This window comes from Spea bombifrons, chromosome 3, assembly GCF_027358695.1.
Source record: "Spea bombifrons isolate aSpeBom1 chromosome 3, aSpeBom1.2.pri, whole genome shotgun sequence".
Classification (NCBI taxonomy): domain Eukaryota; kingdom Metazoa; phylum Chordata; class Amphibia; order Anura; family Pelobatidae; genus Spea; species Spea bombifrons.
The window spans coordinates 113,137,831-113,159,584 of NC_071089.1; the positions used below are offsets into that span (position 1 = coordinate 113,137,831).

Here is a 21,754-nt window from a genome sequence, read left to right on the forward strand (position 1 = left end):
GTTAATGTTGGCCAGTCTCTATTTAATTCAGGGGGGTTTATTCGTGGGCCCCCAGGAATTAATCTCCAGCTTCCCTGCGGGCCGGATACTGCATGACCACAGGCCCTCCGAGCCGCTCTTGGTCCAGGTTCTTCCCAATTATAGCATGAAGTATCCATTCCGTTTCAGACGGTCTATGAGACGGACAGACGGAACCTTCCCAAAGGCTTTCTAGGGGATATTAATCATTTTCCGTGGTGGGGACCTGTCTCCTGGTTTTGGGAATATAATCTGCCATTTTTGACCTGGTTTGGTCTTCATACCTCTGGCAGGAGCAAGGAGCAGCTAACTGCCCCTGTGCTGAGCTGAGAGTGAAGGGAGTGAGAGTCCCTAAGTACTAGGGACTAAGATTTTCAAAAAGAGTTGACATTTTTCAGAGGGCCTGACGCCTTCAGTAGAACCCTGTGGTGCCCTCATCACCCCGCAAACATTCTTTGTTGAAGTTGACACCTTTAATGGACCTCAGAGGTATCTTCTTCAGATGGAATCATTTGTCTTATTAAAAAGGCGCTGACCCTGCTAAAGAGAAAGGGCTGGTTGGCCGGTACTCTGACTTATGGGACTCCCAGCTATTGGGAATTTGGGGTAAAAACATACCCCTCATTCTGAATACCCCTCCAACATGACCAGGCACAGGGCAGGTGACGAGGTGAAGAGCCAAGAGTAGCTTATTTAGGACAATACAGAGGGGCAAGAGAGAGAACAGTCTGAAGGGGAAGAATAGAGAGGAGTGAACAGAAGAGGGGGCAGTACACAGGGAGAGGGGGACAGGCAGAGGGGGCAGTACACAGGGAGGTAGTCAGGAAAAGGCATTAGGATGATGGGAAAAAAGGCGGTAGCACATGGAGTGGAGGAGGAAGGGGCAGTAGATGGGCTCCAGAAGCAGCTGGTGTAGATGAGATGGGGTAGGAAAGCAGTGGTGTAGATGAGGTGGGGTAGGAAAGCAGTGGTGTAGATGAGATGGGGTAGGAGAGCAGCGGTGTAGATGAGATGGGGTAGGAAAGCAGTGGTGTAGATGAGATGGGGTAGGAAAGCAGTGGTGAAGATGAGATGGGGTAGGAAAGCAGTGGTGTAGATGAGATGGAGTAGGAAAGCAGTGGTGTAGATGAGATGGGGTAGGAAAGCAGTGGTGTAGATGAGATGGGGTAGGAAAGCAGTGGTGTGTTGAGACGGTGTAGGATCCAGGGGTATGACAAGGTTTCGGGGCAGCACATGTGGAGACCTGCAGGGTGTATGTGAGGATAACGCGTGTTAGGATTGCGGAGAGTGGCGCGGAGAGGCACACCGCTGTGCGTTAATGGCTCGGATACCTGTGGATGACAGTCCCGGGACAGGTCGCTGACAGGTCGCACCGTTGCCGGCTGGTGTCCCGCCCCCTGCCCCGCCCCCTGTGCTGGCTGCTTGCGGGCCGCCCGGGAGCCGCGCACTCTGCCCCTGACATGGACGAGAGAGCCCGGCAGCCCCCGCTCAGCACGGTCACCGCCAACTGCAAGAGTCCGCAGCCAGCACGACAGGTGAGAGCATGCAGCCGCTGAGCATGCCGCCGGCTGGCCGAGCTTACTGGGAGTTAGAGTCTGCAGCAGCTGGAGTGCCGGTACTAGGTGCCTGCCTGCTGGAGAACTACTACTAATAACTCGCCCGCTATTATTATTATTATTATTATCATCGGATCATATAGCGCCATTATACTCCGCAGCGCTGTACAATGACATAACCCCATTACCCATAGCAACCTGTTCCATGTTACTAAATCAGCCATTCAGACATTAGTGTTAAATACATACATTTTACTATATATCTTATCATATTTACTCACTATATATACACTCACTATATAATGACTATATATATAATATATACTGACTATATATGTACTATATATATTTACTATACATACTCACTCTATATATACTCACTATACATATATATATATATATATATACACTATATACTGACCATATATATTTACTGTATATACTTACTATATACGTTCACTCTATATACTCACTATATATACTTATACATCATATATTCTCGCTATATATATATACTTATACATCATATATACTCGCTATATATATACTTATACATCATATATACTCGCTATATATACCTTTATTCATATTTTAGTAGAATTAACTTCTTGTTAAAGTACCCCTCAACAATAAGCTTTCATTAAATATGTATATGTGTGTGTGTGTGTGTATGTATGTATGTGTGTGTATGTATGTATGTACATATGTGTGTATGTATATATGTGTGTGTATGTATGTATGTGGAATGTGCATGCTTACAGGGGACCCTACACTGCGGCATCACTTACCCCTGCTAGTTGCCCCCATGGATGTGTAAATAAATACTAGATGTGATATATTATTATCACTGTCACTTTCTGCCCTGATGTTATGTTGGTTTCATGCAGAGAACTAAGCCCCCTAATTTGTATTTCAGATATATAATATATATAAGATATAGTCATATAGGTTGGTGCATTTCCTTAACCCTTTATTCCAACAGAGTAAGTAAGGCGAGGTTTACTAATGCACCCTCTGGGACTAAAAGAGTTAAACAGATGCTGATCTCTGTAAAATGCTTTGTGTAGAGACATCTTTCTGCAACAATATCATACTTACCTGCTTTATTAGACTTCATGTAAGGAAGTTTTACTTTACTGAGAGGGTGATTGCTGGTACATAAGTGGAACAGCCTCCCAGCAGAGGTGGTAGCATGTAATACAGCGAGGGAATATAAACACGCATGGGATAGGCATACAGCTCCTGAATCTAAGATGAGACCAACGACTGATTAACATCTACCGATGTAAAGACCCAGGTCTTACACACATTACACGATATATACAAGAATACAGATATCCCGTTGTACTGCGCTATGGAATATGATGGTGCTATATAAATAATTAACTAATAAATAATACTAAAGCGCATCAAATAAATTCAGATGGCTTGTGTAAAAATTGTTGGTTTTTTTCCATTTATTTTTGCCGATTTAGGGTAATTTCAGAATCAAGTGAATAGGGGATAATATCTACGGGAATAACAAGTGACTACTGAGTTCATGGACAGGGCTATGCCTGGAGCTATTTAGCACTCCAAGATTTAAACAATGGAAACAAATCTTTTCTTATCCATTCTAACATAGATATATGAATAATATAACAAATAATAATATTAAATAATATAATAAAAATAATAAGATAATAAAAATAATAACTAAAAATAATAAATATTTTATTTAATAATAAATAATATATATATAATATATACACAGAATGGTTAACTTATTTTTTTTGCTTTGTTTCTGCTTAAATAATGAAGTATTTTAGTAAATAGACTGAATACATGAATAACACATTATAAAGCCAAATTAAATGGACAAATAAATAATCGCTGATTTTTTTTTTTACAGTACTGTCACTTTAATTTGTCCTTTTTAGCAGTGGTGATACATTTAGAGTGTGTCTCTGTATGTCTGTTTTTTTTTTACACAATCAGAGCCATTTTTGGATCTTTTTCATCAGTTATTTCCTTCTTTCTCATTTAGTGAACCCGCACAAATGAGAGATTTTTTTGGTTTGTTTCTAAAACCATATTCATATACAGAAGACAATATTTTTTATGATTAAAAAAAAAAATGGATATTAAAAAAATTAACTTGCCCTAATTTTAAAAACAAATGAAATATTTTTGTTATTTATTTTAAGTATTTAATTTTGTTTTTGTTTTTCTTATTTTATTTTAACCCCCACCTGACCCTAACCCACTTCCTCACTAAATAACCCCATACTAATTATCCAATGCGTTAAAATGACATATAAAAATTAATACATATACATAAAAATTAATATATATTAATTGTCATTTCACTGTATTGTTGCATGTGGTTGTCTGTAGAACAGAAGTGCATGCTATTGCTGTGACGAGGAACCATTTTTTAGCGAATATGTACCTGGGGCATTTTTTTTAATGATGTACCTGGCATGTCATTGGTCCTTTAGGGACATTTTTTTTTATGATGTACCTGGTAATGTAATCACTGTATGTGCTGTTGTAATTATTATATATATATATATATATATAATGTAATCACTGTATGTGCTGTTGTAATTATATATATATATATGCTGTCATATTTAGTTTGTTGTAATTATATATATATATATATATATATATATATACCGGTATATGATATGTGCTGTAGTGTTTAGTTTATATGTATATTGTATGGCGGACCTCACGCTCTGAAATACCGCTTGTCATCTTGTGAAATAAGAGCCCGTCGGGGCAGATAGCCGGGAGCTGCTCTTATCTGGAAGCTCCAGCACCAACTCTGTGACATTTTGGGAACTTTCTTGGCTGTTTTTGTCAATCAACATTATGTCGCTTCATGTAACTGACAGATAAAGCGCTCCCCGCTTTACAGACGGAGCCAAACGTCACAAACTCTGCGGCCTGTTGGTTCTGTACGATTCGGGTATAGACTGCCTTTCTGCCCTTATGGGAGGGATTGGTCTCATGGGCTACGATTTGCCCCGTTTTGGCACATGCAGTCCTGTGCTCATGCGCAGATCGGCCCCTCATGGCCCCTGTTTTTAACTATATTAGCCGCTGGTGTGGCCGGTCCAAGGCTTTCACGTGGATACACAGCGCTGTACAAATGATAGACAGGACGATTCGTATATAACATAACCGGATGACATAGAGAAACGGCAGGCGAGAAGGGCCCTGCTCAGTAAATGGTTTGTTTTCCTGTCAGGAAGCTGCCCCGTGCCGTACATTTAATGCATGGACACGGCTGGCCGTAATCGGTCAGACATGTCACGTAATATTTTGATGATCACGGCCAGATCATCTCTTCCGTGTGCTCGAGCCTTTGTAGAAATAGCAAAGTATTTAACGTAAGCGACTTTCCTCCGTCTGCTTCTAGGGGAACAGCATCAAGCTCTCCGTCTTCAGCAAGGTGTGCTATGCCGTCGGAGGAGCCCCCAATCAGGTGGCCGGCAGCGCGTCCGCGTTCTTCCTGCAGATCTACTTGCTGGACGTAGCACAGGTGAGCTAAATCCGCTTTACTGCAGTCTAATGGCAGATCGGCCCTATTCGGCCCATCCCGTCCGCTCTTTCCTGATCCAAATCTCAGACCTTAAGTCTCGCCTTAGATTCAGGAGCCATATGACTGTCACATGCATGTTTAAATCCCCTCACTGTATTAGCCTCTACCACTTCTGCTGGGAGGCTGCTCCACTTATCTAACACAAATAATCTAAATATAAACGAGAATTACTATTACTACTATTATTAATAGCCCCTATTTTTATTTTTGTTGTTCGTTATGTTTTTAATAATGTACTGTAACTTCATGTTTCATATAAAATGAAATTTTCTCCATCAACTGAATACATTCTATTAGATTTTTCTGTGAGGGAATATTTATTCTTATATTTATTGTTCCCCCAAAATGTATAATTATTTATTTATTGTTTATTCTTATATTTATTCTTCCAAAAAATTAATAATTATTATTTATTTATTCTTATATTTATTCTTCCCTAAAAATATTAATAACTATTATTTATTTATTATTTATTCTTATATTGATTCTTCCCAAAAAATATTAATAATTATTATTATTAAATAAAAATATTAATACATCAATACAATATTAATAAAGTGAAGGATCGGAATGAAAGGGACACTGCGGCTTAAGTCAATATAAATGTCAGCTTTGGTGAATGGCGTTTTCTTTCCGCGTCGCAGGTGATCTCCCGTGGTGTTATTTAGGTGTTCAGCGCGCCGTACAGATAACACTTGTGTACTTGTTACATAGTATTGTTTGAACACCTGATACAGAATTCCATTATTATGTTGACATTCCACAGCTCGGCACTTTATGGCCCCTGCGGAGGGGGAGATGAGGAAAGTGGGTTAACAGAGCGTGGCTTTATTATCTGCAAACAGTGCTTGGACAGGACCCCCCGGTCTCTTTCTTGAAAAATATCCCCCCATACCCTCTCAAATCCCCGTCTTGCTTACCCTGCGGAGAGTCCAATCCCCAGCGGCTGCGCTCTATGTAGCGTTGAGTTATGACATCATACCCCATCACCAGGCTCTAATCAGTGAGGGGTATAAATGACAGAGGGGTACAGGTCTGTGTTTCTTGCGCGTGGTGTATGCCTTCAGGGCTGCCTTGCCAGCTGCTGCTGGACTAAAAGCCCACTGACCACCAGAGCCGGATTATCCATTAGTCACACTCCGCACGCACCCAGGGCCCTCGAGCTCCTGAAGACCCTGACACAACACTGCTGGCTCCATTCCACACAAAGCAACCTTACGCTACCAGAGAGGCAGCGTGAGTGAGCGTGTGCGTACCCTCCAACACTTCAGGTGTCTAAATGGGGACCACTCCACCTCCCCACCTTACCTGAGTAGCCACCCATTAATGCCAGCGTCGCGAGGAGGCTATGGCCGAGCTGCAAAGGATGGCTGAGTTGCCACAACAAGGACCTCCATTGCTTTTCCACCTCCCTGGACTGAAATCACAGAATAAATTAACGAAATGAGTTTTCATATAAGGCTCTATTCACTAAAGGAAGAGTTGGTGGAAGACTTTGCAAGAGAGGCTGATCTGACCCTGTATGGTGTATAGTTCAATCAGAGAGGTGAGATTCAATCTCATTGATTTAAACATGCTTTATACAGGGCCCCCAGGTAATTCCTGCGGCAGAAGCCAAGAAGATGAGGTTGCGACTTTCCCGCCAACCCCTCCTTTAGTGAATAAGATTACTAAACCTGTGTGTTTTTCTAATTAAAATAATTAAAACCTATATGGATGCCCATATCAGAAAATGGACGCGGTGGAGCACATGGGGTATAGTATTAAACCTTGAAGATTCTCCTATATTTTTCAGATCACCCCCTTTGAAGCCTCTCTGGTGCTGTGCGTTGGAAAAACTTGGGGTGGCATCATGGACCCGGTCGTCGGCTTTTTCATTAATAAAAGTAAATGGACCAGGATTGGCCGCTTTATGCCATGGTAAGAGGTATATGTATATATATTTATTTATTTTTACTCCGCCGGATGCATTGTGAAGGTAGAGCCATCAATATAAATCACGCACAGAGATTACCCGTAAAGCTAACTTCATGCCAGCCAATCGCGTCGCAGAGCAGAAAGGATCTAGTCATTTAGCAAATGTCTGGCTTTGCTATGTGATCCCGGTAGATCACCGGTCTAAGGAAGGACGGGGACTCTCTGTGAATTTACTATTCATTAAATTGGAGACTGAAGCGTGTGCCGGGCCTGTTCAGCCATCTTGGCAGGAGAGGCTCAGGGAGGGCCACATGATTTATAGTGAATTATCTCCTAAAGCTATGGTTTTGTGAATAAACCCTTACAGCATTTTGTTGTCTGTCAGCGATGACGGTTATTGAGCCAACATAGAGGAAAAAGATGTCAATTTACATAAGCTTTTGGGACCTCAGAGGTCCCGTCTTCAGTTGAGAAGAGACCACTGAGTTCCCAATAACTTATTTAACTTTTCTTTCTATGTTGGCCCAAAGGAAAAGGGCCTTAGACTTCGCTGGCCTCAATGCGGCGATATCGATTCTTCTTATCTTGATAATTACGGGATATATTGTTACAGTTGCGGTATTTTAATTAGTCTGACGCTAAGGCAGCCATTGGCTTAATGTTCCAGAATATGGCCGGCACATGGCAGGTACAAACTAGAAGAAGCGGGCAAGTCAGCCAGTGGTGTGGCACTAGGACAGAGCCTGGCTCTGGCTCATGATCCACGCCAGATACCAAAGGTCCTTGTGAACATCTTGAAGGACATCTTGAAAGACATCTTGAAGGACATCTTGAAGGACATCTTGAAGGACATCTTGAAGGACATCTTGAAGGACCTCTTGAAGGACACCTCACCTGCATGGTCCCAAGCACAAACGTGGAGGAGCTTTTTAGTTGGATCAGCTCCAGCTCTTTCCACCTGCCCTAAAGTACTGGACCCAGGCTGAGCTTCAGTTAAAGTGCCGCGTCTCTCCTTGGCGTGTTCTAGGCAGGTATTCCCGGCGTTACGGACAATGTTCTGTGTCATGGAATCGCCCCGTTCTGTGAGCAGGAGAGAGACGGGGCTGAGCGCACAGAGACGCTGCCAGAACGTGCCGTTTTCCTGATCACTGCACATTTAGCCGAGGTAAACACGCTGGCCTTTATCCCGTGGAGGACCGTAGAACCTCACGAAATTCTCCTTTGTTTCCCGGAACTTTTGACCCGCGTTGTTCCGTTTTTTTTCTTTTTCACTATTTGCAAAATAACAACGGTTCCCAAAACACGAGGGGTTTGTGTACGAAACGTCTTCGCTGGTCTAACCATTGTTGTTCTGAATGTTAAATTTTGTGAAAAATGCTTTTTTTGGCAACTGGAGAAAATGTGTATAACTGCGTTATGTGGTTACAATGCTAGTTATATATAAATTCTGTATATTTAGGGTTCGAATTGTTAAAATAGCAGCTTTGGTGACGGGTTTAATCAGCAGAGACAACAGGGAAAAAATGAGATGATTCATCCGTACCTACACCAGCGCTGTATACATAATAACTCCCCCAGAGCTGTATACATAATAACTCCCCCAGCGCTGTATACATAACTCCCCCAGAGCTGTATACATAATAACTCCCCCAGCGCTGTATACATAATAACTCCCCCAGCGCTGTATACATAATAACTCCCCCAGAGCTGTATACAGTAATATAACCACCCAGTGCTGTATACCGTAATATAACCCCAGCACTGTATACAATAATATAACCCCCCAGCGCTGTATACAGTAATATAACCCCCAGCGCTGTATACAGTAATATAACCCCCCAGCACTGTATACAGTAATATAACCCCCAGTGCTGTATACAGTAATATAACCCCCAGCGCTGTATACAGTAATATAACCCCCAGCGCTGTATACAGTAATATAACCCCAGCACTGTATACAGTAATAACTCCCAGCGCTGTATACAGTAATATAACCCCCCAGAGCTGTATACAGTAATATAACCCCAGCACTGTATACAATAATATAACCCCAGCGCTGTATACAGTAATATAACCCTCAGCGCTGTATACAGTAATATAACCCCCCAGTGCTGTATACAGTAATAACCCCAGCACTGTATACAGTAATATAACCCCCAGCACTGTATACAGTAATATAACCCCCCAGTGCTGTATACAGTAATATAACCCTCAGCACTGTATACAATAATATAACCCCCCAGCGCTGTATACAGTAATATAACCCTCAGCACTGTATACAATAATATAACCCCCCAGCGCTGTATACAGTAATATAACCCCCAGCACTGTATACAGTAATATAACCCCCGGCGCTGTATACAGTAATATAACCCCCCAGCGCTGTAAACAGTAATAACTCCCAGCGCTGTATACAGTAATATAACCCCCCCAGCGCTGTATACAGTAATAACCCCCAGCGCTGTATACAGTAATATAACCCCCCCAGCGCTGTATACAGTAAAGTTTTTGGGGTATTTCCTGGTATTTATATAGCTGTTTTTGGGGTATTTCCTGGTATTTATATAGCTGTTTTGGGGTATTTCCTGGTATTTATATCGCTGTTTTGGGGTATTTCCTGGTGTTCAGGCAATTTGCTGGAAGGAATTTGTTTCAGGCAGACCAGATGGGCTGAATGGTTCTTATCTGCCGTCACTTTGTAGGAAATGGTATTTCTTCCGCCCCTGTACATTTACTACATGTATGATAATAATGAACTGCGTTACTGGAACGCGGACGTAAACTCAAACACGGTAGTCTGATTAGCGTGTAGACGGGAATGAGGTCCGCGGTTCTGTGATGGAGTTATTCTTGGTGGACCGTGGAACGCGCTTAGAATGTAATATCCGTTATGAATCCTCGGAATAAGTGTGCAGGATCCAAGCCCTGTCCAGGGAGGGCCGGGGGGTATGCATGATGGTTGCAACGACTGTTTTGGGGGACAAAACCATGTTAAAGATTAGACCTCATCGTAGCACGTGTGCACAGGAGCCACGGCGCGGCTACAACGTGTTACATGTCGTGTGTGCCATGTGTGTGCCATTGGGTACGCTGAGGTCCCGGTGGTCAGTATAGAAGCCCCCTCCTACGCCGCGCACGTCCTCCTGGGGATGGGTATAAAACGTGGATCCAACGAGCCATCCCCAGACGTCTGATGATTAGGGGCATCGAGTGGGAATCGTCGTCAGATTCTTGTAGGGTTCCGTGAGATGTGCCCGTGTTCCGTGTCCCGTGTTCCATGACAGTTTCTTTCATTGTAGGATTGTGGGATGCACGCCCTTTCTGGTCCTGTCCTATTTCTTCTTGTGGTTTGACCCACCGTTTGTCGCAGGAAGAGTCGTGTGGTATCTCGCCTTCTACTGCTTCTTCCAAGCTTTGAGTACAGTAAGTGCGCTCTGTCCCGATGTCAGTCCCGATGTCAGTCACGCTGGCTGTTAACCCTTTTTTACATGCCGTGTCACTAGTACAATATGTATCAGGATGTTCCCATGGGCTACATCGACCATTAGTTTCTATATTTTTTAAGGAGCCTTTAGTCGTTGATACCTTCTATGGAGCCGGCATGAAAAAAGATGTAAACTTTACAGAATAAGCTTTTGGGACCTCAGAAGTCTCTTCTTTAGATGGCGTCATTTTTCCAGCTCCCCGTTTCCAATGTTGCTTTAAACTGTTTGAGTATTAATCACCAAAAGTCTTTCTAACTCTACTAAAAAATGCACCAGTATGCAAGCAGTATGCACCAGTACACAGGCCGTACGCAGGCAGTATTCACCAGTATGCAGGCAGTATGCACCAGTACGTAGGCAGTATGCACCAGTACACAGGCAGTATGCAGGCAGTATTCACCAGTATGCAGGCAGTATTCACCAGTATGCAGGCAGTATGCACAGTACTTAGGCAGTATGCAGGCAGTAAACAGATTCTAATGTGCATTTCACATGGTCAGAGCGGTCCTTTAAACGCAGGCGATTAGGGGATACCCCTAACCCGGCAGCCTAGGGCAATACTGCATGGTCACATGGTGCAAGAGAAGTAAGCCAGTTTTCGAGGGCTATTGTTTCCGAACACCCAACATGAAGCCACCTGCCCCCCCCCATCGATAATCAGCCGCTGGGCAAATCCAAAACTTTGTAAATTCTGCATAAGATTTCACTTAAACGGGGATTTGTTTCGAAGTGCAGGTTGCCCAAGAAGCACATTCTGTGCCAATAAACTGCAAGGAAAAGTTAAGTCAGGAGGTACAGCAAATGTCTTAACCCCGCGTAACATCGCTTTTAACACAGTGACAGTAAATATAGAGACTTTTGCTCATTAACACACGCTGTACCAGACTGATCAAGAATACAGCGCTGGCTATTGAACGCAGGCACCAGATCTTTAGATCTTTGTGCCACCTAGTGGTGAAGGAATGAAAGTGCAACATACACTTATTTTCCCATAAACTGCTATTATCCCTAAAAATAATCCCAATATATATCATGCAGAAATATAACACATTCCTCTGTTAAACCCCAGAATGGTAAAGGGATTGACTATTTGCCACTGGATCTCACTCACAAATGATGTCATATTTTTTGACTATTAATGCACATGATGTATTTGCACATATTCTCCAATGACCTTATATCTTTGCACGCTGGGATTTAACCAGTGCCGTGATATCATATACACACATTACCCTATTAATGCGCCCGCAGGGGATGATGGGTAATGTTTGGCCCCGGCGGCAAGCCCAGCCGGGTGGCCCCAGTAATACATCGGCTCATCAAACACACTGGAAGACAAGTAGCCAAAGATATCTGATCCTTATTGGTATTTAATTACCCCAGAAATTCTCTGTAACAGCGATTACAGCGTTAAATGCTATGAAGTCCGAGCCCCCGAAGCTGGCGGGAATCGGGGAGGGAATAAGTGGTAATGGAACGCATTAGAAAGGACTGACTATGAACTTTAATATGTATTGATGGCTGGTGAGGCTGTGGGGGGCAGTAGACTTTCACCTTTAAATACCCGATCATCTAACACATCCATCACATTTACCCCTTTGGGGCGACATACTTTTAAAATGCCCTGTGGTGGGGTGTCTAACATTTGGGTTTCTCCGCTAGGTTTACCATGTCCCGTACACAACGCTAACCATGTTTCTCAGCACCGACCAGGCGGAGAGGGACTCGACCACTGCGTACAGTAAGCGAGGGCATTAGTATTATTTATTATTTATTATTTGCTGGACTATTCCGAGTCTTGTTTCCCAATTCTAACGCTGAGATCCAGCGGTCCGTTGCCGTATTTTTGCTGCTTTTTGGCAGTTCGTTACAGAGGGCCGTGCTGGGGCCAGTTTAAGGACTCTTTCTCTTCCAGGAATGACCGTGGAGGTCCTGGGGACCCTTATAGGAGCAGCGGTTCAAGGACAGATAGTGGCGAGCGCTCACACGGGCCACCACTGCATCACGAACAACGAGACCACCAACTTCACGGTTAATTCCACCGAATCTCCGGCCAACGGCACCCTCCTCCCGGGATCCCCCGACCTGCTTCATGCTGTAGGTAGAGAACGCTGTCACTCTCTGATGTCATACGCGTCCCGTAACTAGAAATGATAGCATCACAAATGGATGTGTGTCCCACCCTTTGCTAACCAGACAAATATAAGGCATCTTAAATTAATGTCTTTAAATGATTTTAACCATTTAATGGCGTCATAAAAAACATCCATCACCCATAAATTAATCACCAGTAGTATATGTAGAAACATACGCTAAATATGATACATGGAGTGCAGCTGCTACAGAATGCGTGTATAGAATAGTTTAGCAACACACAACTGCAAGCTCATAAGGGCTCATATATATAACGTATAAATATATATATATATATATATATATATATATATGAATATATTATTCATCTGGGTAATTTTCACAGCAAGAAGGGGCGTTTCAGAGGCAATGCTGCGTGAGTGTGTGTATGGCTGAGTGTGATGTGTAAGTTTGAGTGTGTCTTTCAGTTCAGAATACTGTGTGAATTAGTCCAGAGTGTGGTAGATGCTACTGAGCCGTCATCAGTACATTTGAGATTGGCTCAGAATGCCTGCGAAAGGACGGTGTGTTTGAGTTTGTGCCACTGTGGCTGAGAGTTGTCGGTGTCCACCAGCAGAAGTGGTAGAGGGTAATTCAGTGAGGGGATGTAAACATGCACGGGGTAGGGATACAGCTCCTGAATCTAAGACAAGACCAACGACTGATGAAGGTTTCAGTCTTTACTGTAGGAGAAAGGGGGCGACTAGACGGGGGCCGGATGGGGCCGACCTGCCGTCACCTTCTGTTTAATGAATACACTGCCTCGGGTTTTGGCAGCTCCTGATCCATAAACCTTTTCTCCGTCCGCTAGATACACGCTCACTTTCACAACAAATTTACGCATTTATGAAATGACATTTGATAACCACGATCCCGTCTGAAAGCTGATCCCGTATAGTATCTAATAAAGAAAGAAACCTCCAAGCAGTTAATGTATAATTGTAAAGCATGCGTTACCGGACGCCAGTTCATATATAATATATAGATCCTTACATCAGTACTCGGGAGCTCATATATAAAACATTCGGAAACACTAACAGGCGTGATGGATAAACCCAAGACATTTCCCCATCGCTGATTATTAATGGATGATTTCTGTGATATGAAGAGATGATCAAACAGACCGGTTCATGGAAGAAATAATAGATTTATTTTCTTCAATGGCCGTAGATAAAATAAAGCCAATTTCATTAAACGGCACAATCATTTTTTGGGTCTTTGATGGCGCCACGTTGGTTTTTTAGGTGCGGGTAATGGGGAGACGTGGAAATTATTCTTTTATTGATCCTTCCACTGATCCAAAAAACCAATGATTAAATCCTGCTTTTATTATATATGATAGTCTTTATATCTATGTATCTATTTGGGAACCTAACGCTCCTGTTAAGTGCCAGAGAACATGCTGGGGTCCTTTTAAGAGTTGAGGGTCTGGAGAGCTGCAGGGTTCCGGGTGATCCAGAAGAACCCTGCGGTTGCCAACATTCTACTTGATACAACCATTTAAACCAGTGCCGTCCCGAACTTCAGCCCCTAGCCCCGGAGCTGTAGCTAAAAACCTCGAGCATCATGAATTGACCACGTATATGTTGACACGTAACTCTGTTATCTCTAGAGGAACGTCTACATGATTGCGGCCGGAGCGATAGGCTGCGTGTATCTGCTGTGTACGTCCATTCTCTTCATCGGAGTAAAAGAAAGACACGGTGAGAAACTTCTATTCATATCCTCAATGTGGTTATAACCGGAATAAATACGAATGGACAGTTCTGGTTCAGGTCTACGCTGAGTAACAACTCCCAGAAATCCTTCTCCCGGCTTCCTCCTGGGCTTCTCCCTCAGGTTCCTGGTGGTGGCTTTCCATAGCTCACGATATGTCGGCTCCCAGTAAATTGCTTCCCACGCTATGAAGCAGCAGTGAATTGATTCCCATCCCGTAGAACACCCGCTGCTTTCCCCATTAACCTTAAATCTTCTTGTTGGGTGGGCTTTACCAGATCGGTGGTATGTTGAAGTTTGGGTTTGGAGACATACTGGACAAACCCCCTCAGCACCACTTTAATACGATGATTGGGAACATTCTTATTAGGCATGTAAAAAGACATAAGCTTTTGGGACTCAGAGGTCTCTTTTTCACATGAGGTTTATCGACAAAGCGCCTGGCTGGTCTCTTAAACAATACACGTGATAAACATGCGCGCCTTCGGTTTCGTCTTGCAGATCCGGTGTATTCTTCTGGCAAGATTATTCCTTTTTTCAAGGGTTTCAAGCTGTCGATGCGACACGGTCCGTACCTCAATCTCATAGCCTCCTTCCTGCTCATCTCAGCCGCTGTTCAGGTAACTCGGATCTCACAGGTCCCTTTAAAAACCTTTTACGATTGGCTGGAACCGGTCCTTCTCTTCTACATTCTGCCGGTTTATAGGACTATTAGAGTGCCGCGTCGGCGTACCAATGGCGGTTAGAGCGACCGGATATATTTACTGCAAACAGCTCGTTATAGATGAAGGTTCCGCTTTAACGCAGTCCTTTGAGGGCCGGCAAACATAACGTTTTTTTATACCACATCATACGGGCGTACGGGCATTTTGGGCACTTATCTTCATTATTACTATTTCCCGTATTCGGCACCAATGTTCGGCCCCTTTGCCAATGCCAATAAAGACCTCGAGTAGTCATCACAACCAGGGAGATCGTAAAGAATTTGGGGGAAAGCTTCACCGTCCGTTAAGAAAGGCTGTCCTTGGCAGGTTGCTTCTCCAGGCCCTGAACGATGGACGCCGCAATAGGAGAAGCGACCTTTAGAAAGATAATTGTCCCGTGCTAACTGCGCGTTATAAAGGGTTAACCCAAGCTCTTCTGGCAGGAGAAACTCATTGGGATTGCGTAATAATAGTGAAGTTGGCGTGCAAATTCCCACTTTAGTGAATATACCGGGTTGCAGAATAGGTGATAACCAGAGAAACCAAAGCCAACAAACATGCCGGTGAAAGCCGCGGGGTCACCTCTTACCGGCACAGCCCCGAAACCGTCGTTTTTCTTTCGCTTCTTCACATGACGGCGACGAATGACTATTTTATTATATTTAAGTGCGTAATGGAGACCGGTGCGGGATAGACCTCCGTCATCACACTCTTCAGACTCGGAGCTTCCGATTAGATGCTTGAGGAGATAAGAACGTAAATATTTTAGTTAGGAATCTGGAAAAACAATTCTAGAACCAAATAGAGTCTTCACCAAGTAAAAAAAAATCGGCGGGACATTCCATGAGGAGCGTTCCGTGAGATGAAGCTGTAGAAGACCACGTCTCGTAGACTCCTAGCACCCACCAGGGGTCGGTGGATGTCCACGTGGTGGAATAAAGTGCCGAGTTATATGGTTTTATTTGGGTTTTGTTGTTCCTTTGTTCCCACATGCGCGGTGGGAGCTCCTCCGCGGGTATGGCGTGCCGTTGACTGTCTGTTTCTGATTCACCAGCTTCAGCAGAGCAATTTTGTCCTTTTTTGCACGCACGCGGCAGACCTGAGGGATCACTTCCAGAACCTGGTGCTGACCATCCTGGTGAGTGGGTACAGGAGTCGCCAGCTGCACGGCGGCAGAGTATCGTCCATGCGCAGACGCCAACGCCAGCAACACTATCCACTTAAAAGTACTAATTCTTAACACTATTACAGCTCACCCCAAAACCACAATGTGGCCTATCTGATAATATATGCAATATGATGGGGGTGATAAAGGAGTGATGGGAGTGATAAAGGAGTGATGGGAGTGATAAAGGAGTGATAAAGGAGTGATGGGAGGATAAAGGAGTGATGGGAGTGATAAAGGAGTGATGGGAGGATAAAGGAGTGATGGGAGTGATAAAGGAGTGATGGGAAGGATAAAGGAGTGATGGGAGGGATAAAGGGCCTCTGTACTCCTATAAAGAGATTCCATTAAAAAACAGCTGTTTCCTTCCACAATAGTCATTTACAAAATTAACCCCGTCTGTGCTGGATTTCTGATGTATTTTGTGTTATTTTAATGGACAAAACCTGACATCGCTTAATTTTCATTAATGTAAAAAAAAATATATAGTTATTCATGAGCGTGACCCTCATTGAGGAACCGTAACAGAACCCTGGGTCTAAAAAAGGGTCAGAAGGTTGGTGAATAGTTTGACAGAGAGTTACTATAAGCTGATTGGTTAAAAATCCTTACGAAAATTCAATATTTTTTTTAATAATAAAGTAAATTGGCAAATAAGTGTTGCATTATAAGCTTTGCCCGTCTTGTGATGGCAGACGCACAGAAATAGAATGAAAGCTTACAAAGGATCTGGACGAGGAGGATGTGTTTAACCATGTTCCGGGGACATTAACATTGTTTTATGCCCGCAGATCTCGGCTGTCCTGAGTATCCCGTTCTGGCAGTGGTTTCTAAAAAGATTTGGCAAGAAAATGGCTGCATTCGGGATTTCGGCAAGTATACATATATATATATATGAATGTGTGCGGTTATCAGTGGATCATATTTAGAATTGATTCAAAAATACAAATTCTACATATTATGTGCTGAAGGTGTAGGTAGGCACAGGTCTGCCATCGGGGGGTACGCCTGGTGCTGGTGTACTGGCCCCCCGCCTGGCCGCACTGGTAACTGAAGCACCCAGTGAGGCATGACCCAACAGTAGTAGAGACAGGCCCCCAACCCCAGCTCCACCAACCTCCCCACCCAGGCATAACGCTAGAGTATGGCGTCATTTGCCAGCGTGTGACGACCTTGAGGGAGCCAACAAAGGTAGGCTGTGTGTGTAAGTGTGTTAATATATGTTAGCATGTTACTATGTGCGTGTTAGTATGTTAGCGTGTGTATAAGTATGTTACTGTGTGTAGATCTCGCAGGGAGCTTCCGATCTTTTAGAAATAGGAGGCTTGTGGGAGTTTAGTGAATAAGCCGTTTGGGGGCAGAGCTAATTTTCTGATTTTAAGGTAAGTGTGATGTAGAAATATGTAAAGATTTAAAATATATATATATAAATATATACCGGTATTTAAAATATATAGAAACCTATATTTATATATATGTAGGAGAGCAGGTTCCCCTAAAGTTAATCTAATCTAACAATCTGGTTCGGAGGAAGGGCTGTACCGTGCTGTAAACTGTTGTACACGTGCAATACGGGTTAATTTTGTGTAATTATTTTCCCTTTACCGTTACATAATATCTGACAGACCGAAATGTCTGTTTTCTATCTTATTTTTACAATTTTCAAGTGTAATTTGCGGGGCTGGAGGCAGCCATTATAAGTAGTCATGTGATACGTGAGCGCCGTCCCCCGCGGACCGCCACACCGTGATCACTGCTTAATGGCAGACAATACCGGTACTTAACATCTCATTTATAGAACCCCGGGAGATTCTGGAACGATCTATTAACCGTATAGAAAGCTATCTATAGGAACAGAGGTTAAGACATACTGCTGCCGCCAGCTCACTGTTCCTGGGAGCTTACAGTCTATAGGAAAATGATACAATATTGTATACAGCCGTACAGTATGGCGGCTGCGCCATATTCATGCCCTCGAACCTGGTACGGAAACATTAAACTATTTACAGCAAATATCAGCCCAATAATACATTCTGCTTCACATATTTGTTTTATATTTTTTATATTACCAGCCCATTTGTTCTAAATGAGTTTGCAGTATGTGATGCATATTTAATGCCTCGGGGGGGATTACAAAATATTATTTAACCCTTTAGGTGAATCGGCAACGAGAGCACAATGCAGCACAGTGACGTTGGCACCCGAAGGGTTACGCAGAAGCACGTTTTTAACGTTTTAACTCGTCGTCCGTCTGGATTTTGCTGAATAGCTCGGGGTGTTTTCCGGGAAGGCGTTTTGATTTCTAGTAAAGCGGCGTCGGTGCATCAGGATAAATAGATGTTTGGAGACGTCCCAAAAAAAGATTTTATCTCTGTCCTTTAATTATAACGCCGCAGTTACCCCGGGGCATGGCTTGTGTTTGGATCCAGAGCAGATAAAGGGAGGATGGGATGATAGCCCTTGGTTGACCAGCATGACCGGCATCTTGACCGCCATTGAATAGATCCTTGTGACTGGAGAAGATAGAACGTTATGCGGGGCCGGGTCTGAAGTTAGCAGAACCACGACCTATGGCACCCCTGGAAAGATTGGCAGGCGCCTAGTTTACTGTCCGGAAAGTCCAAGCCATGCGCCATGTTCTGTGCCATAGGCCGGCGCTGTATGCTGACACCGTTGTCCTTTGTTCCATTTCAGTGGATGATCCCGTTTGCCATCATGCTGGTGACCATCCCGAGCCTCGCCGTGGCCTACGCGGTTGCTGTGACGTCTGGTTTAAGTATCGCTGCATCACTTCTCTTACCATGGTCAGTGGTCAGAATTATTTCACCCCCCCTAAAAAAATAATATAACTTAAGACCCTCGTCGGGGGTGTCGGAATATTGTGCCGAATGGAAACTCCTGCCCGGCGTTGTGTTGGGCACCCTCACAATTAGAAGCCTACTGTTTCTTCCGATGCCCAGTATGACCGCTCTCTCCGTTACATCTCCCAAGGTCCATGCTTCCTGATGTGGTGGATAATTTCCGTCTGATGAACCCTCAAGCCAAGGGGTTGGAGGCGATTTTCTATTCGACGTTTGTTTTCTTCACGAAGCTGTCGGCCGGCATAGCGCTGGGAATTTCCACGATGAGCTTGGAGTAAGTTCCACCTCCTCCAGCCTTTCTCCGCCACGGTGTCTGTGATATCTGGACACGGTCGGACATCTTTGCACGCTTCTACTCCTGCATCCTCTACTTGGTCCAGGACTAGTGAGTCCACCGGTATTGGCCTTTTGCTTGGTGGGAAGTAAAAACTCCTGGCACGCTCAAAAAAAAACCAAAATGTATTTTGTACCAATTCTCATACCAACATTTATATTTCATGAAAACAGGGGAGTCCTTCATCAGGGAGTCGCATTAATTCCTCTTTTCTACACTGCCCTGGCGGAGAGTCCCTGTTTTGATGGTACTTGCACAAAACCAAGTTCCCTCTTTATACATTAGATGACGTTGCTTTTTTCCAGTGTTTTTTTCTCTTTTTCGTGCCCATCTGAAAGGCACGGAGGTTTTCTTGCGGATTATATGTTGGGAATGCGGTTATTATACTTGTGAGAACTGCCATCTCCATCCATCTGTCACTCGTTGTCTGTCGGTCTTTCCTCTGGAATCACGTCTCCCTCCCTGCATCTCTCAGGTTCGCCGGGTACAGCAGCGCCGCGTGCAAGCAATCCCACCACGTGGTGGTGACGCTCCAGATTCTTATCGGGGCAGTGCCTGCTCTCCTCATCATCGCCGGGCTCCTGATACTCGTCTTCTACCCGATCACCGAAGACATACGGAAAGAGACTGAAATGGCGTTGGACGTGATGAGGTACGCCATGGGGAGACAATACTGGATCCATGACATCCACCATCACGTACTTATTAGCCAATGTTCCCATCTGGGCACTTACTGGAGGAGTGGCTTTGTGATGGGGTGGGGCTTGCCTCAAACAGTATATAGTGGGCAGGGAGTAGGAGGGGAGTGGGCGTGGCTTCCACAGATGGAGACCCAGAAGCAGCACTCCATCTGGAGACTCCGAGTCAAACCTGCAGATCACCCCGTTATTGGGATAAGATTCTGATTGGTCGATTTAAAAACAAATACAAAATCCCCTGGTTGCTACTTCTAAGAGCGCAAACTCTTGTGGTTTGGAAAAGCATAGGATTGGCTTCCCCGGTATCCGGGGGCAATAAAGCATCAGCCCTTTCCAGATCCAATCAATGCCCTCTGCGACAGATTTATCTTTTCTGCGTCAAAACTGAGATTTGCGGATGAATATTTGAACTTATTCTCATTTCTTATATTCTGCAGGTTACGGACCCGGCGCTCAACGCTTATAGTTATGTGACGCTTACATACCGGTACCGGCAGCGCTGCACATCGGATCAGGGAGAACTGTTTATATCTTATCCAGATATTGGGACTGGTTCTTTATTCACAGTCCTTCAGCACCAGAGACTCGAATTCTCTTTGCAGGAACATTTTCTCAGCAGCTGTGTAAAAAAACAAACCCAAACATTTGAATATTTTTAGCTTTTTGGTTAAAATAAGCATTTAGTTTTGTATATATAAATATTATTTTAAGCAGATGAATTAATATTATTGTTCACTGATGATTATTAATATATTCAGGCGGCAAAACTGTTACACGTGATAATAGAACACACTCCTCTTTATAAAGCTTTGTCGGAATCCATATTTTAATGCGGAACTCGAACGAATCGATCCGGGGCGAGGGGATTCGCGTTCCTTTAGCTGCTGCTAGACTGCTAATATTTTTTAATAGTTTGATGGGAGTTTTTGTCGAACAACCGGAGGACTATATATATATATATATATATATATCACCAAGGGTGTAAAATAGTCATTAGTATTTAAGAGGTGGAAGGCCCGACGTATACCGAGAATCATTTGAGTCAGGGCTGGTCAACGTGCGGCCCTCCAGCTGCTGCAGGACTACATCTCCCATAATGCTCTTTCAGCTAAGGGGCTGACTGAGGAGGATGGGAGATGCAGTCCTGCAGCAGCTGGAGGGCCGCACATTGGACACCCCCGTCTTAGGGGTACAGGTACCCTAGGGTAACTCATTGTAACCAACTGCCTCCCGAGAGGACATCTAATATCCTAATGGAGAAGAATGGAGCGGCCCCCGGCTGACCGCTCATTGAAATCCTGCATCAGGTGTTGTGCCTCCTTGTATGAGATTCTGCCGCTGATCGCGGAACATTCCACATCCGGAACTTTGTACTAGACTCACCCGGAACGATCCTTTACCCTGCTGTCCGCAGAGCTGCCACGGGGGCCGGGTGATCACTCAGACCTGATGTAGCAAACAGAGAGAGACAGTTCCCAGGTAAAGGTTAGCGACGCCTGCGTAACTTATGAGACGTGGTAACATTAACGCTACTCTTTAGTATTTTAGATAAAATGTTATTCTTTCCTCTGAAAG

General features: G+C 44.0%; 1 protein-coding gene across 1 annotated transcript; it reads left to right on the forward strand.

Moving 5' to 3' along the window:
* The first annotated feature begins 932 nt into the window (after positions 1 to 932).
* Positions 933 to 20,985, forward strand: MFSD2B (MFSD2 lysolipid transporter B, sphingolipid). The gene is made up of 14 exons (XM_053460736.1): positions 933 to 1,553; positions 4,984 to 5,106; positions 6,962 to 7,086; positions 10,383 to 10,506; positions 12,231 to 12,309; positions 12,484 to 12,665; positions 14,314 to 14,404; positions 14,919 to 15,037; positions 16,176 to 16,259; positions 17,078 to 17,158; positions 18,981 to 19,090; positions 19,278 to 19,421; positions 19,957 to 20,133; positions 20,617 to 20,985. Exons 1-14 carry the CDS (start codon positions 1,356 to 1,358, stop codon positions 20,651 to 20,653), a joined length of 1,674 nt encoding a protein of 557 aa, XP_053316711.1. The 5' UTR covers positions 933 to 1,355; the 3' UTR covers positions 20,654 to 20,985.
* Positions 20,986 to 21,754: the final 769 nt, after the last annotated feature.